Raw genomic sequence first — 15,977 nt, 5'->3', positions numbered from 1 at the left:
ACCCTTATCTCTGTTACTGACTTCTCTGAATTCATTTTGATACAATGACTATATGGCCTTTTTTTTACAGAATGTACCTGTACTCTTAAGAAATGCACACTGGACTCTTGCTCTTCTGAGCTTTTGATTTAATAAAATTCAGCATCATTTCAAAAAAATAAAAAATAAAAATAAAATGCACACTGGACAGAAGTAACATCTTAGTAAAAAGTGTCAAATTTTTTATGTTTTGCATGTTCCTTTACTTTTCAGCCTTTATATTGCAGCTTAAGATGCTGGAGCTTGTGTTTGCAAATTTCCTAAATATTACTTCAGCAATTTAAGCTATACAGCAGCATTTATGTCTGTGTTTGTTCTCTCTCCTTAATAAAATATCTCATTATTGTTCTAGAGAATTTTTAGGTGCTTTAAGCATGCAAATGATGTAATAATACTTGAAACTGGCCACAAATCATTTGAAATATAACTAAGGAATTACCTGAGACTTTGCCCTATGACCTCCTTGGAAAATGTATTTTTGTTTTGTCACTTGGTTTTCAATTTGTAATTGATTTTTCATATGCTTAATGTAGCGATGGGAAAACTGTTGGGGCTTGTCTTGATCGAAATGGTCTTCGTCCAGCTCGATACTGGCGCACAAAAGACAATGTTGTTTATGTTGCTTCTGAGGTACATTTCTATCATTTTATATGTATATCATAAAATGTCACAATGTCTTACTGTTATTTCGTTATATCTTTTGGTTTCTGTGCACATGAACTCTTTCTATCAATTGGGTTGCTACTAACCCTGCTGCTTCCCATATTAAGGCATCAATAAATCCCTTCTAACTTGTCTATGCTTATGCTGTTGCAAATTACTTGAAATGGTTGGCAAAAATGGTGCTTAATTATTTTTTAACAAATGATCTAGTCACTTAATATAGCCATTCAAAATGATCTATAAATGATTTGTGGGCTGTTTCTCGTTTTTCAGTGCTTGCTATGATTTATGCTAATTATGTTAAAGGTGTTATTTCTAAGACTGCTCCACTTTTCAAAAGTTGTGTTTTATTGCTACAAATTTTCACTTGGTTATGTGACTTGTTTAAGTTGTCCTTGTTGATGATACAAGGTTGCGTTTCTGCATTATGTTTTTTTTTTTCTTATGTAGGTTGGTGTAGTACCAATGGATGAAGAAAAAGTCGTGATGAAAGGTCGTCTTGGTCCAGGAATGATGATTGCGGTTGATCTACTGAATGGTCAGGTAATGTTCTACTGTGTGTGTGTGGGTGGGTGGGGTGCAGGCTTTATATTTGGTACCTTTTATCTGCGGCTGTTTTCGAGGTGTTAGGTCTTCAGATTGTGGTGTGTTTTTTATTTAAAATTTCTTTTTTTTATAATGTTATTTAGAATTTCTTATTCACTGTCTTTTGGGTTTCATGTCAGGTTTTTTTTTTCTGCAGGTTTATGAAAATACAGAAGTTAAAAAACAAGTAGCACTTTCAAACCCTTACGGAAAGTGGCTGAATGAGAACATGAGAAGTCTGAAACCAGTGAACTTTTTGTCTACGACAGTTATGGATGATGATATGATCTTAAGACACCAGCAGTAAGGACCTTAATTTACTAGCCATTTATCTAAGACTTGGGCTCTCTGTTGCTTATATAATTCTATGATATATTTGTGCCAAGGATGCTAATCGATTTGGATACTTCCATATTATACATGGCTAAAGGGTGCTGAAACTCTATTTATACCCCTTTCACTTTGTGATAGAGTAAGTGTGTCATGTCTAGGACACGAGTTCCGAAGCAGAGAGGTAAGCTCATAATTAGAACGCGATGGGGTCCCCTGCACGACCTGCATCCTGTGCGACCCATATCCTGACACTCCTTGTGTGAGGTGTCACCCATCTCCACTGGGCCTGGCACTCCTCCGCTCCCGATCACCCTGTTGCTCTCCCTACCCCACCTCCTCCAGTGGGACTCGACACAGCTGCCGATGACGATTAGACACTCAGGACGAAGCAGCAGCATCGGCAGCACGTTCCACATGTGTGGCCCACTCTCCCAGAAGACCAAGAAGACCAAGAAGACCAAGAAGACCTAGAACTGGGCTGGCAAACAGTGGTTAGCCGAACTTCGAGGAGAAGAATCTGGGTGGCTGGGACAGACACTCCCTGAGTTTTTGAGTTCCGCCATGGAAAAACCACCATCTCTCTATGTTGAATGTGCGAGAGGAATGGAGAAGCCATTCGTATCCTCTCCCGATCTGGGACGAAGAAATCTTTCATCTCTCTGCCCGTTCCAGTGGCTGAATCATTCGTTATCCTGCTCGACAAGGTCCTTGCTGACAAGATGGGCCGAGGTTTCGGGCGCACCCTACAGACCGGCAACTTTGCATTCCATCTTCACATGCAGTACCACCACGGCACACTGGAATGCTCCATCACACAAAGGCGCAAAACCATGGTCATAGGCATGGTTTTCTTGCTGCAGAGCACAAATACAGACCTCAGTTTGGCTACTTTCCATGCTAGCCTCCTTCAAATCTTGCCAAAGCTTACAGCCACTGTCCTAACACAACGCCTCCGCCTCATGTTCAGGCCAATCCCCTCTCAAACACCGCCTCACAAACTCCACAAAGCCAAAATTCCCTCCCAATCCCACAATCTCCTTGACCGAGCACTAGCCATCCTGAGTCTGCTCTCCCACCTTTGCCTCCCCTGTTGATACAGCACTATACAAGCCACATCACCCTCAATCTCCCAGCCCAAGCCCTAACCGATGGAACCAATCGACTCTCCACCGCTGCTATGGTCACTGATAGACCCGATTGCTCCTCTGCAAACCAACTTGTAGACTGGATCAATGCCCAAGTTTCGCTACCTCAATCTCCATACATTACTCATAATAGGGACCGTCAATGGCTCATCGTCTTCAAAATTGTTGAAGATAAGCAAAAGGCTGAATTTGTTTGTAATGAAACGGGGTCGAGGTCCCCAATGGAGCGACTGGTTGACTGAATCCCTGCCCTCACGAACTTGTCAACGGGCCAGTGGATTGTAGCTCGAGGTATCCCCGCTGAGCTTTGATTCCGACACACCATGGCTAGCCTTGCTAGCATATTTGGTGAGATTATCTGGCCAGTGGATCAACGAGAGCTCCTACACCAAGAGAGGTTCTTTCTCCGGCCAACTTCTCCGGTAAGTGGTCATCAACACGTCAAAATTATTTCTGGTAATTTTTCGTGTTGGGCACTCCTGAAGTTTGGCGACATGGAAGTGCACTCCCCCATGCTCCCCGACCCGCAAGGTTCTCTGCATAGTTTGACTCGGCTGGACTCAGCTGGGACACGTGTTGAGTTGACTTCGGCTCAGTCCCCCTATATCCTCCTGACTCCTACCGAGCTGACTTAGCCACCTGTCCTGAGTCAGAATTCAAAATTCAAATCTTAAAAAAGTAACATCTTGATTATCCTGTCTGTCCTCTCACTTACATCGCCTGTACTCTCGAAAGAACCACCAGATCCCTTGATTCCCCCGCTTGCTCACTCGAGTATACTACATATACCTTCTGCGCTACAGTCCAATTGTTAGCCTCGCCCATACAAATCCCACTTGTCCAAATCCCAATCGATCAAATCTAGTCTGCCCAAATCCCGCCTGTTCAAATCCTGTCTGTTCCCTTGACAGTCACACTCACCCCCTTGATAGGACCACTCGCCACCTTGAAAATCCCACCTGCCTCTTCTCTATTCAAACCCGCCATTACCCAAGACAAGTACCACTTGGATTTGTTGCCAGGTGGCTGTCTGTCCGCCTCGACTGCCCCACCCTCTTATCTTCCGTCAACTCAACTTGATTGTCCCACTTGGCACATCGCATGCCTCGATTGCCACACCTGTCCACCTTGATTTCCCCTCTGCCCCCAACCGAACATTTTTCTCTTGGATTAGTCCTCTGTCTCGATTACCCCAGAAAATCCTTAGGCCATTCCAGAGATTCTCTAGATCGCCTGCTCCCCTCCTTACCCTTCTCTGACACATTGAGCCACCCGTGCCACGACTCCCCAAGAAATAGCACCCAAGAGGACACCTGGCAACCCCTTGGCCTTCCACTCAACCCCTCGACAAATGGGCCTTCCCCATCTACGGCTTTATTCCATCACCGAGAGGAAAACAAGACAAAGTGTGACCTCTTGCCACCTGACCCCAAGACACTAATCAAGATCTCTAGGACCAGGTGATTAGATGGGACCCTTTGATGTGGGGAGGTCTCGAGGCGTCGGATCAATCCCAAAATTCGCGCCTTATTGAGTGGTATACCTGCAATACCACACCAACTACCTGATTGCCCTCTAGTATAAATAATCAAATCTCACCCATTCTTTGCCCAACTCCACTTGCCATCATGAAGTCCAAAGCCAACTCCCAAGGCTGACGCTTCCAACGCCGAGTCCTCGAACAATCCAACTACCACCCCCTTTGAGTTCACATATTCCCATCATCGGAACAAGTGCAAGGGTAAGGACTGGCAGGTGGTGGGGTCCACTCAGAAATAACTGAGGGCATCGAAGATGTATGAAGCTGGGTAAGACAACTCCAATTGTCTCGAATGGAAGATCCCAAAAAGGAGGAGAAAGCTCGATCTCATGATGTCTCTATCGTTCGTGAATTTTGGTACACTTCTGACCCAGAATGGTCTGCTATTGATGCTGTTGGCCACTTCGGTGGTGTTCTCATTATTTGGAACCCAAACACTGTCGAAGCCACCCACATTGGGATCCGCTTCCGTGATCAGTCTTTGGGATACCATTGGGTCCTCGTTGGGATTTACGACCTTATTCGATATCATGACCGTACAAAGTTCTGGGAGGAAGTCCTTCTCATCCAACTTTGGGACTTACCTTGGCTCCTTGCTGGAGATTTCAATGCTATCTGTCTATGCTCAGAAAACCCCTCCACTCTAGAAAGATAACCTCCACCATGTGTGCCTTTTCTGACCTCATCGGAAGCCTTGAGCTTTCAGAAATCCCTCCATCCAGAAAAGAGTATACTTGGTCAAATGGTCAGTCTTCCCCGATTTTATCCAAGCTTAACAGATTCTTTGCTAACCCAGAATGGCTCCAACTCTATGGCAACATCTTGGGTCAAGTTCTCAACCGAGCCTACTCTAACCATTGGCCGATTCAAATCAACACTCACCCAGAGTGTGAAGAAAACTTTGCTACCAACCTCGCATCTTGGTGGCTAGAAATACCTCATAACCCCATCCCGGGGTGGTCCTTCCCATTAAAACTGAAGGCTCTAAAGTCCAAAGTTCGCAACTGGTCCATCAACTGCCGTGTTGTTGCTGCTCACCGGAAAGACTCTGTTTGTCGCCGAATCACTGAGCTTTGAACTCACCGAGGAGCAAAGGTCCCTCTCTATTCTTGAACTTACTCATCAAAATCATTTAAATTGAGATATTTTTGCTTTACTGCGTAATGAAACCATTCATTGGAAGCAGCGGTCCAGATTCCGCTGGCTGACCGATGGGGATGGAAATACTAAGTTTTTCCATGCCATCGCCTTAGTATCATCTCCCTTTGTTGTGGAGATGAGGTGATAACAGATAGCCTCTCCATTTCTCACATTCTTGTCAAGTATCTTTCAGATCTCTACACCGGGGAGTCTTTCAATCGGCCGGGCCTTCATCAACTCCAATTCCGCCACATCACTAATGTGGACGCTGATCGTCTGGAGTGCCCCTTCACTACATAACAAATTGACCTTGCTGCTCTCGGAATGCCTAAGGACTGGGCCCCTGGGCCAGACAGATTCAAAGGGGAATTCTACAATAAATTCTGGGATATCATCTGGAAGGATGTTCATGCTTTTGCAAATAACTTCCATCAGTGTGGTATCACTCGTGGAGCCATCAGAGGGTCCTTCATTGCCTTAATCCCCAAAAAAAAAAACTTAATCCAACCCCCCAAGATTTCAGGCCTATTAGCCTCATCACTTGCTCCTATAAAATCATCGCTCGTATTCTTGCTAACCTCTTCTGTTCTTCCCTCCCACAAATAATAAACCCTTGCCAAAGTGCTTTCATCAGAGCACAAAATATCCTAGATTCGGCAATGGCTGCCCATGAGTTGCTTGATTCTTTCAAGAAGTCAAATCTCCCGAGAATTGTTATCAAACTTGATTTTGAGAAAGCGTTTTGACCGAATCAATTGGATGCTTCTTAACGATCTATCCAATCAAATGGGATTTGGCACTTGCTGGTAGTTTTGGATGAGAAGTTGTATCTCAAAGGCCCCTTTTCACTCCTTGTTAATGGCAAATCATGTGGGTACTTCAAAGGTACAAGGGAAATCCACCAAGGGAACCCACTATCTCCCTTCCTCTTCACTCTTATTGCACAATACTTGTTGTCCATGGTCTGCTATGCCAAAGGCTCTAGATGCTTAGCGCCATCTCTGCTGATCCCGCGTAGGACATTGCTCTCTTGCGGTATGCGGACGACACTATCTTCTTTGGCGTCGACATTATGAAACAAATTACACATAAAAGCCCTTATCAACCTGTTTGAACTCTCTTCTCAACAAAAGTGAGCTGGTCAAAATCCTCAATGGCCAACTATTTGGGCTGTAAAATTGCAAATCTTCCAAGTACCTACTTGGGTCTTTCGCTGACCCCTGGTATGCTGTCCAAAAGCAACTGGCACCCAATGATCGAGCATATGGAAGGGCGCTTGGCCACCTGGCAGGGGAAATTTATTTCGAAGGCGGTTCAGCTCACTCTCATCAAATCATGCCTTCACGGAATCCTGAACTACTATCTCTCGTTATTCCACTGCCCTGCAACAATTAAAAACCAGCTAGAAAGTCTCAACAGAAGATTCTTGTGGGGCGAGCCCAATGGGAAAAGAAAGTATAATATAGTGAAATGGGCCAATGTGTCTCAACCTTCACATCTTGGTGGTCTCGGGGTTCGTGATATTAAAACAACCAATTCTGATTACCTTTTGAAATGGATTTGGAGATTTAATTCATCTCCAGAATTGATCTGGAGGGCCTTTGTTGCCGATAAAGCAAATAAATTAAACGGCTAGTGGACTGATGGGGGTCGTCACTACCGCATGTCACCGGTTTGGAGGAAAATTTCCCTACTGCTCCCTGCTTTCAGCAAGTTAGTCATATGCTACTTGGGTAATTGCCATCTCACAAAATTCTGGTCAGACTTGTGGTTGGGAGACAAAATTCTTGATATTAGTCATGTTCCTATCTCCTTGTTGGCCAGAGACAAAAGCGCTTCTATCTCGGGTTTATGGTCCGAACCTAATGGACGGAACCTTAACCTTCGAAGAGCCCTTACGGATTCAGAAGCTTTATTGGCTTCAAACCTCCTCACTTGCCTCTCCAAAGTCAAAATCTGAGAGCACATGCCCAATACCCTCATCTGGACCCCGTGTCCTAAAGGATCATTTTTCACGGCTTCTGCCTACAACCTCCTTTGCAGCCCCAACCCCTCCCAACCGCATCACCCTACTGTGATTGCCTAGTCTTTGATTGCCCCGTCCCGCATGAAATTTTTTATTTGGTGTGCTTGTAGAAGTAAGATACTCACATCCTATTCCCTCATTAAGCGGGGCACACACTTCTTGCCTTTTTTGTCAAAATAACCCAGAAACCACCACTCATGTTCTCCTCCATTGCCAATTTGTACACAACAAAATTGGAATTAAATACTGTATACCACAAAATTTGCCATCAATGATGCTCTCTATATCAAATACTTGTCTCCCAAAACTTGGAAAAATGCTCATCTCCAGTTGCGTGGGCCACATCCCTTGGGCCTTCTGGAAAGAAAAGAACAATTGAAAATTCCAATTCAAAGCTTCTCCTATTGAGGTGATTGTAGATAATATTGTTGGTTAGGTTTCTGCTTGGTTAATGACCCAGAAGGAATTTATTCACCTCAACAACACTGATTTTAGAGGAAATTTGTGGCTGATTGCCGAGATGACGGATTCCCCCCGTCCCCCAATCATGAAGATATGGTCCCCTCCTCCACCTAACCACTTCAACCTGAACTTCGATAGTAGTGCCATTGGCTGCCCGGGTCCGGTTGGGTTCGGAGGAGTTATTCATGATGATAAAGCTGTCTTCTCTACACCTTTGCAGGCCTTTTGGGTATCTCTAACTCTACTATTGTAGAACTTACTGGATTGCTTCAAGGGCTTATAGTCTTCTAGGACCGTCTCACTGGGCCTTTCATCATTGAAGGGGATTCAAAGGTTGTCATTGATTGGTGCGCAAAGGAAATTCGCTCCCTTGGAGGCATTGGGATATTTATTTTGAAATTTGTAACATAACTTCTCATCTAAATTGTACATGGACCCACACCCCCAGATTTGCCAATCATTTGGCAGATTTTCACGCTAAACGGGGATCTTCCCTTCAACACCTTGCTGTGGAGGACGGCCCACCTCGCTAGGTTGTAGTTTTCTCTTCTGTTATTGACTATTCACTCACCTTCCTTAAAAACAAAAGGTGTGTCATGCCTTGTTGAACATGGAAAGTATGAAGTGCAGACATGAAATTTGAAAATCTTAGAAACTGGCTTTGGTTTTGGTGGATATTATTTTTCATCATTGTCATAATTTTTTTATTTTTTTAAACAACGAGAATTTCATTAAAGGAGAAAAAGACCATACAAGAGGCTAGCCAAGCTAGCTATAAAATTGATAGAATAAAGGGAAGAAAGAAGAAGAGAGAGAGAGAGAGATGAGGAAGAGGAGGCCGCGAGAAGCCGAACCTTCATCAATCCCCAAACCTTTTTATTAAATTACTTAAGTGGGTTAGTACAAAAAGACTCATATACCCCTCATGACTTACACATTTACTATAGCATATATGCAAAACAAAAAACTTATACCTTTGTCCCTTCTAAGTATCACTTAAAACAGGACAATGTTGATTAACTATCACTTAAAATAAGATAACATTAACTATCTATCGCTTAATTACCCACATGTGTAACAACTAAAATACCCTTTTACTTTAACACTCCCCCTTAAGCTGGAGTATGTATATCAAATGACTCAAGCTTGTTATGGAAATTACCAAAGTCTCTTTTTTTTTTTTTTTTTTTTTTTGAAATGATACTGATTTTTATTAAGGCAAAAGCTCAAGAGAGCATATTACAAAGGAGGGAAGCCTTCCCAAACATTGAGAGATTGCTGGGAAGTTCCGAATTTTGCCAATTTATCAGCCAAAGAGTTGGCTGATCTAGGAATTAGATTCTAATTACAATGTGTAGAAGATACAATGTCAACAATACTATCAGTGATGGGCTAGTGGCGCCAAAGGGCGAGGTTGTCTTTGGAACACCAACTAATAACCGTCTTCGAGTCGCCTTCAATGATTAACTTACCATGGAGACGATCCCTGAAGATTTGGAGGCCGAACTGCAGAGCACTAACTTCAGCAGTATTTGAGTCGGCAATGCCCACCCGACCAATATAAGAAAGAATAGGGTCTCCATTGTGACCTCTGAACACACCACCTGCTCTTGCTGGTCCTGGACATCCAATAGCACTACCATCAAAATTCAGCTTTATGTAGTCACAAGGGGGAGGATCCCATATAGCCATACTTGGAGTTCTGCTAGGGCCAAACATATGAGCGATCAAATTCCAATTTTCCCGAAGGGAAATCCCCGATAGAGTGGCAAAATCCTTCTTTGTATGAAGCCAGCTTGAGATGAGGCCAATGACATGAGAAGCCGTGTTGTCTAGGGTGATAGCTTTGGAGTTGAATCTCCGGTTATTCCGCTTGAGCCAAATGCACCATGGAGCATGCGTAAGACATGCCGAAAGAATTAACTTGCCCAGCCAAGGAAGGAGAATCCCTCGAACCATCTCAAAGGTGCCAAAGAGGTCCTGATGTAGCCCTAGTTGGAGCCCGATTTTCTGAAAGATCTTCATCCAAACTTGCCACGAAAATCCACAGTGTAAGAGGACATGTTGGATTGTCTCTTCGCACTCACCGCAAAGGGGACAAGAAAGATCGGGGGCAATGAAGCCTCTTCTATGAAGGTTGTCTGAAGTAAGAATCTGTTCTCTGATGGCTGATCACACGAAAAATTTGATTTTGCTTGGCGCTGAGAGTTTCCAAGCCAGATTCGCCTTGTGCTTATGAGTACTGTAGTCTTGCTTTTTGATATGAGAGTAAGCCGAAGTGACAGTGAACCGACCATTATTACTGGGCTTCCAAATCAGCTTATCAACTGAGTGCTCTCGGATAATAGTGTTGCTGAGTTTGGTAAGGAGAGCAAAAAGCCAACGATTCCTCATCATTTAATCCCTGACGGAAGGGGAGACTCCACGAGTGATCACTCCATGAATCAGCCACAGAGCAAGAGAGGTCACTTGCCACCCTATGCAGCCCGGGGCAGTCCTCCGTGAGGGATCGGGGGCCACACCATTCGTCCTACCAGAAGAGAAGGGTCCTTCTATTACCCGTGTGAAACGAGGTAGCATCTTTGAATACTGGAAGGAGTTTGAAAACTGATTTCCATATCGGGGATAGGAGGCGAGCAGCACCGCCCTCTCTCCACCAGGCACCCGAAAATTGAAGGTAGAATTTCACGATATTCCTCCACAAACTGTTATGCTTGTTGTTAAAATTCCAAATCCATTTGAGCATAAGAGCTTTGTTCATTTCTCTTGTAGGCCGGATGCCCAATCCTTCCCTATTATGAGGTATGCAAATATCCTTCCAACTAACCAGATGGTATCTAAAGCTATCTTCTGAACCTCTCCATAGAAATTGTCGACATATGACATCAATTTTGGAGCAAACGAAGGCCGGACAGTGCATGAATATAACAAACAATTTGGTTGCCTCACCAGACAAGACTTGAGGAGAGTGAGACGCCCCACTGTTGATAAGAGTTTACCCCTCCAAGTGGCTAGCCTCTTTTCAAATTTCTGAATGAGGGGGGACCATAGTGACGCCGAAGGCCGAGAATCAAAAAGTGGGAACCCAAGATATGTAGCTGACATATTTCCCACAGAGCATCCCAGGTAGTCCGGCATATCCGGAAGCCCATCTGGATCAATGTGATAGCCAAGAAGAGTGGTTTTTCCCCAGTTTATGTTATGACTGGAAGCCAATTCAAATAATCCCAGCACGACACGCAATTTTCTGATCTGATCCATAGTACCAACCCCGAAGCAAATAGTATCATCCACAAACTGGAGAATTGGAATATCAAAGGCTGTGCAATCAGTCGTGGGGAGGAGCCATCCCTTGATCTAGGCCAAGTAGATCAAAGAGGATAGATATTCTGCCACCACGTTGAAGAGCAGAGGGGAGAGGGGGTCTCCCTGTCTGATTCCCCCAGTTCCCTTAAAATACCCACAAATTGTTCCGTTCAGAAGGACGGAGTAGCTTGTAAAGGAGATGCAACTTTGGATCTAGAAGTGCCATTTTTTTCCGAATCCCATTTTCCCCATGAGGGTGTCCTGAAACTTCCAGTTAACTCTGTCGAATGCAGCTTTTGGATGTTCTTGTTTCCTCTCGGGCCTAATGAAATGCGTCTTTTCTTAAAAAAACAAGTAAATGGACCAGCAACTTAACCCTTTACAAATAGTTGCTTGGATGCAAGTTGAACTGACATAGTTTCCATCATGTCATCAATCTAGTCTTCATTCTCAATAGTGCACTTCTTCTCACTTTTGTATTTGGCAATTCTTAATTACTTTTCTCTGACTGTTTTGAAGTTTCTTATAAAATGTAGCTACAACCTTAGTGTCAGTTTCATCTTTATCTAACTGCATAAAAAATATTATATCCTCTTCCATTTTTTGAAAAAAAATTGCAATAAAAGGATTGGGAACTTTTTGTATCATTTTTTGATTTGAATGTTCCTGTGTTTCTATTTGAAGTAGCCCTTGTACTCGACGGTAGTATAATGGGTTTGAAGTGGATCCACCTTGTTAAAGATGGTGAAAGATGATTTGCTTCTTCTCTCTTGTTTTTATCAGATAAGTTGTTTGGGCATCCTGTCCATCAACACTCTTTTCTGAACAAGTATACTTACTGAAGAAGAGAATAACTATAACTTCACATATCACTAAGATACTCCAAGAAAATGCAAAAACTTTCCTTAGCCATGTTGGCCGCGATCTCTTTACAGCATATTTATTGGTTTCTTGCTTTGCTTGGATTATACAAGAGCATATTTATTGGTTTCTTGCTTTGCTTGGATTATACAAGAGCATATGGCTACTCAAGTGAGGACGTTCAAATGGTTATAGAAAGTATGGCTTCACAAGGAAAGGAGCCAACATTCTGCATGGGAGATGACATTCCGCTGGCTGTACTCTCTCAAAGACCACATATGCTGTATGATTATTTCAAACAGCGATTTGCACAGGTTTGAATCTCTCTCTCTCTCTCTCTCTTACTTTTTTTCTTGTTATCATTTTTTGAAGGGCAGTTTCTTTCTTTATTTGAATGGCAAATCTCTCTTTTTTCTTTTTTCTATATATTGATCAATGTAATAAAAATCAACCCACTGTGGTGACTCGATCGAGTTGATACATGACAACTCTGTGAGAGAGAGGTTAGGCAAAGACCAAAATAACCATATGCAAATTGACCAATGTAGCCTTGACTTATAACTCTTGACAGATCCGGTTAATATCCAACTAATGACTAAAGTATCTTGTTTCTACCATTTCTTATATATGGTAACTCTAGGATTTAGGGTGGGAGGAAGGTCAACATTATGCACATAAAGGTAATTGGTTTTTAAAAACTGTTCGACTGACTGAGACCATGCAAGATAGTTGCTTTTACACTTGAGGGCTACAGTTGGAATTCTCTAAAGTTTAGCTTTGACTTCTGTCAAGGGTTTGTTTGAATTATTATAGCGGTTAGCCTTGGCAATTCACGAGGTAAAAGGAAAAAAAAAACAGGTTCACTTAGGAACAATTAACTGAGTGGAAACTGAAATGTAAGTCCCTCCTAAGATGCTTTTACCCAGAACACTTAAACTTCCACAATTAGGAAGTAAAAAACAGGATTTTCATTTCTAAAAGAAGAACAGAATTTTAATTTCTAGAATGGGTAACTAATCAAATCCAGACAAAGTTGCAACAATTAAGGTATATGGTGTCTGCACAAGTTTTGATTCGTTAATTATTATTTTATTGAGAATTGTGACAATTTTGTTAAATAGAGAAGAGAAATTACAAAAAGTGTTGATGGTTTCCCTAACTGGATTGCATTCCAGCTGGGTGGCATATATGGCCCTATGAGATTCCAGCTGCGGGCAATTTTTTGGGAGGTGTTATCTGGTTTCCTTCAGCATAATGAGGAGCCTTGGCTCCTCGGGGTGACTTCAACTTACCTGGTCCAGTTGCCAATCCCCACCAATCATATTCAAGCTTGATCTCTTTTCAACTAATGTTGAATGGTTCGAGCTCCATCCGATATGGCTGATCTTGATTGCCACTTGGCATACAAAATGGATACCTGATCCATTTCGATTTGAAAACATATGGCTTCTTAGTGAAGAGATTTAAAAATTTGGTGGACATCTAGTGGAAGCAAATGGATATCGGGGGTCTTGTTGGATGGGCGTTTATGAGAAAACTCGTGCTATTGAAAAGCAAACTAAAATATTGGGTGGAAGTTGAACATGGTAGATGTAAAAGAGTGAGCTTTAGGGTTTTAGAGAAGGAGGAGAAGTAGAGAAAAGAGGAGAAAGTCAGAGTTGTGAAAAGACTGTGTGGGGGTCGAGCTCGACCCATATATGGTTTGGAGAATCAAATTACAGAAATACCCCTAGTCACTTAAAATCAGTTAAACCCCTGTATCTCCCTATATTATTGTCCAAATTACATAAAAATTGAATTAGAGATAAAATTAAGCACACACAACAAGATAGTGTAGCTGCTGGACTTTGTAGTAAGTGCAAAATAACGATATTGCCTTTTAGTAGATTTTCTAACAATCTTCCTCTAGCTTGTCCGTATGTATCCATAAGGCCCAGTTTCTTGCAGAACACATCAAATTCTTGTCTGCCTAGTGTTTTAATAAACATGTATCCGATTTGATCACCGGACCGCTTATAGGGGGTGATGATTTCATTTTCAATAACGATATCTAGAATGAAGTGACAATTAACTTCAATGTGTTTCATCCGTTCATGAAACACTGAATTTCCTGTATTAAATATGGCAGCTTGATTGTTGTAGTACCTAGTCATTGCCCCCTTCGGTTGTAGTTTCAACTTTCTGACTCTATATTCAGCTTCAACATTGGAACGAGCAACAACATTTTGTTTCTTACTCTTGCAGCTAATTAGATTACCTCCCAGAAAACCGCAGTAGCTAGTGGTAGATTTCTGGTCAAGTTTAGATCCAGTATAGTCTGCATCTGAAAAGACCTCTATCTTCATGTGATTGTGAGGTTTAAAGAATAGTCCATTTCCAAGTGCCCCATTCAGAAAGATCCATTGGGCAGCTTCCAGATAAATCTTGCAAGGGGCACTCCATGAAATGCTAACAACACTCACAACAAAGGATATGCCAGGATGAGTGACAATAGCATATATATGAGTTGTCCAACCAAGCGACGATAAATTGTCTTATTGTGGAGTGTATCAATCTGTTTACCATGAAGGTCATATCCAACCTCCATAGGGGTTTCAATCGGCTTAGCACCCAACAGTCCATACTCAATGTAACATTTTTTTTTTTTTTTTGAGAAAGATGTAACATGTCTGTAACATATAGTTTGTATCAAATTTGTCTTGCTTCTAGCTACTTCAATACCTCGAAAGTATTTAGTGATCCCAGGTCTTTAGTCCAAAAATGTTGTGCTAAATGAGCTTTTAACCTTTTCATCACCTTGTATGTCACTACTAGATAAAATGATATCGTCTACATGTACCAATATTACCAAGACACTAGACAATCTCCTCATAACAAAGAGTGAATTGTCACAATGGCTCTTGACAAACCCAATCGACATGACCACTTGACTAAACTTCTCAAACCATGTTCGGGGATTTTGTTAGAGACTGTATATGGCTTTCTTTAGTCCGCATTCTTTGTCATTCTCTCCCTAAGCAACATTACTAGGAGGTTGCTTTATATATACTGCCTCAGCCATGTCGCCATACAAAAATGTATTTTTAGAATCAAGTTGATACAATGATCACCCTTGGTTAACAACAACATACATCAAGATCTGAAACGAAGATAGCTTGCAACAGGTGAAAAGGTTTCGAAGATATCAATCCCATATGTCTAGGTGTTACTTTTGGCAACCCGTCGAGCCTTGTATCGTTCAATAGAATCGTCTAGCTTATACTTCACAGTGTATACCCATCTACAACCTACAACCATAGCACTAGCGGGTGATCACATAGCTGCCAGGTGTCTCTATCCGGTAGTGCCACCATCTCAACATCCATTTCTCTCTTCCATTGAGGGGAGGAAATAGCAGCCTATACAGATGAAGGAACATACAGAAGGACAAGGACAGGACGGACTATTTGTATTTGTTAGAAAGAGAATCATATGACACAAAGTGAGACAAGGGAAAACGAGTACCCTTTTTTTTTTTGAGAAAGTGATAATTTTATTGAGCAAGAGAAATAAACAACAAACTAGGGAAGCACACCCCTTACAACAAGGGATTGGAGGGAAATTCCCTGCTTAGCAAAAACATCAACTACAGAATTAACAGATATGGGAACATGAGACCAAGTACAAGAGATGTGGGAATAGTAAGCATCCCAATGCTATCACGACAGGGTGGAGGGAGAGGAAAACCATCCAATAATCACCACAGAGTCTCCCTCAATGTGGAGTGGGCCAGAGAGGTGCTCAAGGAATATGGTGAGTCCGCTGAGGAGGACATGAAGCTCGGCAAAAGTGGATCAAAGATGCCCATAGGTCCAGAGTATGACAAGAGCTGGTTATC

General features: G+C 42.4%; 1 protein-coding gene across 1 annotated transcript in view; it reads left to right on the top strand.

The window, feature by feature from the left end:
* Positions 1-15,977, top strand: part of LOC137955714 (ferredoxin-dependent glutamate synthase 1, chloroplastic/mitochondrial-like) — a 100,073-nt gene that overhangs the window by 36,161 nt on the left and 47,935 nt on the right. The window contains exons 7-10 of the mRNA XM_068802794.1: positions 573-669; positions 1,153-1,245; positions 1,445-1,590; positions 12,255-12,414. Of these exons, the coding sequence (XP_068658895.1) occupies positions 573-669; positions 1,153-1,245; positions 1,445-1,590; positions 12,255-12,414 (496 nt within the window). The remainder of the gene's footprint in view (positions 1-572; positions 670-1,152; positions 1,246-1,444; positions 1,591-12,254; positions 12,415-15,977) is intronic.

This window comes from Aristolochia californica, unplaced genomic scaffold, assembly GCF_029961685.1.
Source record: "Aristolochia californica isolate CCGP_79_NKW_82.1479 unplaced genomic scaffold, dmAriCali1.0.hap1 SCAF_2, whole genome shotgun sequence".
Lineage (NCBI taxonomy): Eukaryota > Viridiplantae > Streptophyta > Magnoliopsida > Piperales > Aristolochiaceae > Aristolochia > Aristolochia californica.
The sequence above is the reverse complement of the archived record's forward strand: the minus strand, read 5'-3'. Positions and strand labels throughout refer to the sequence as shown.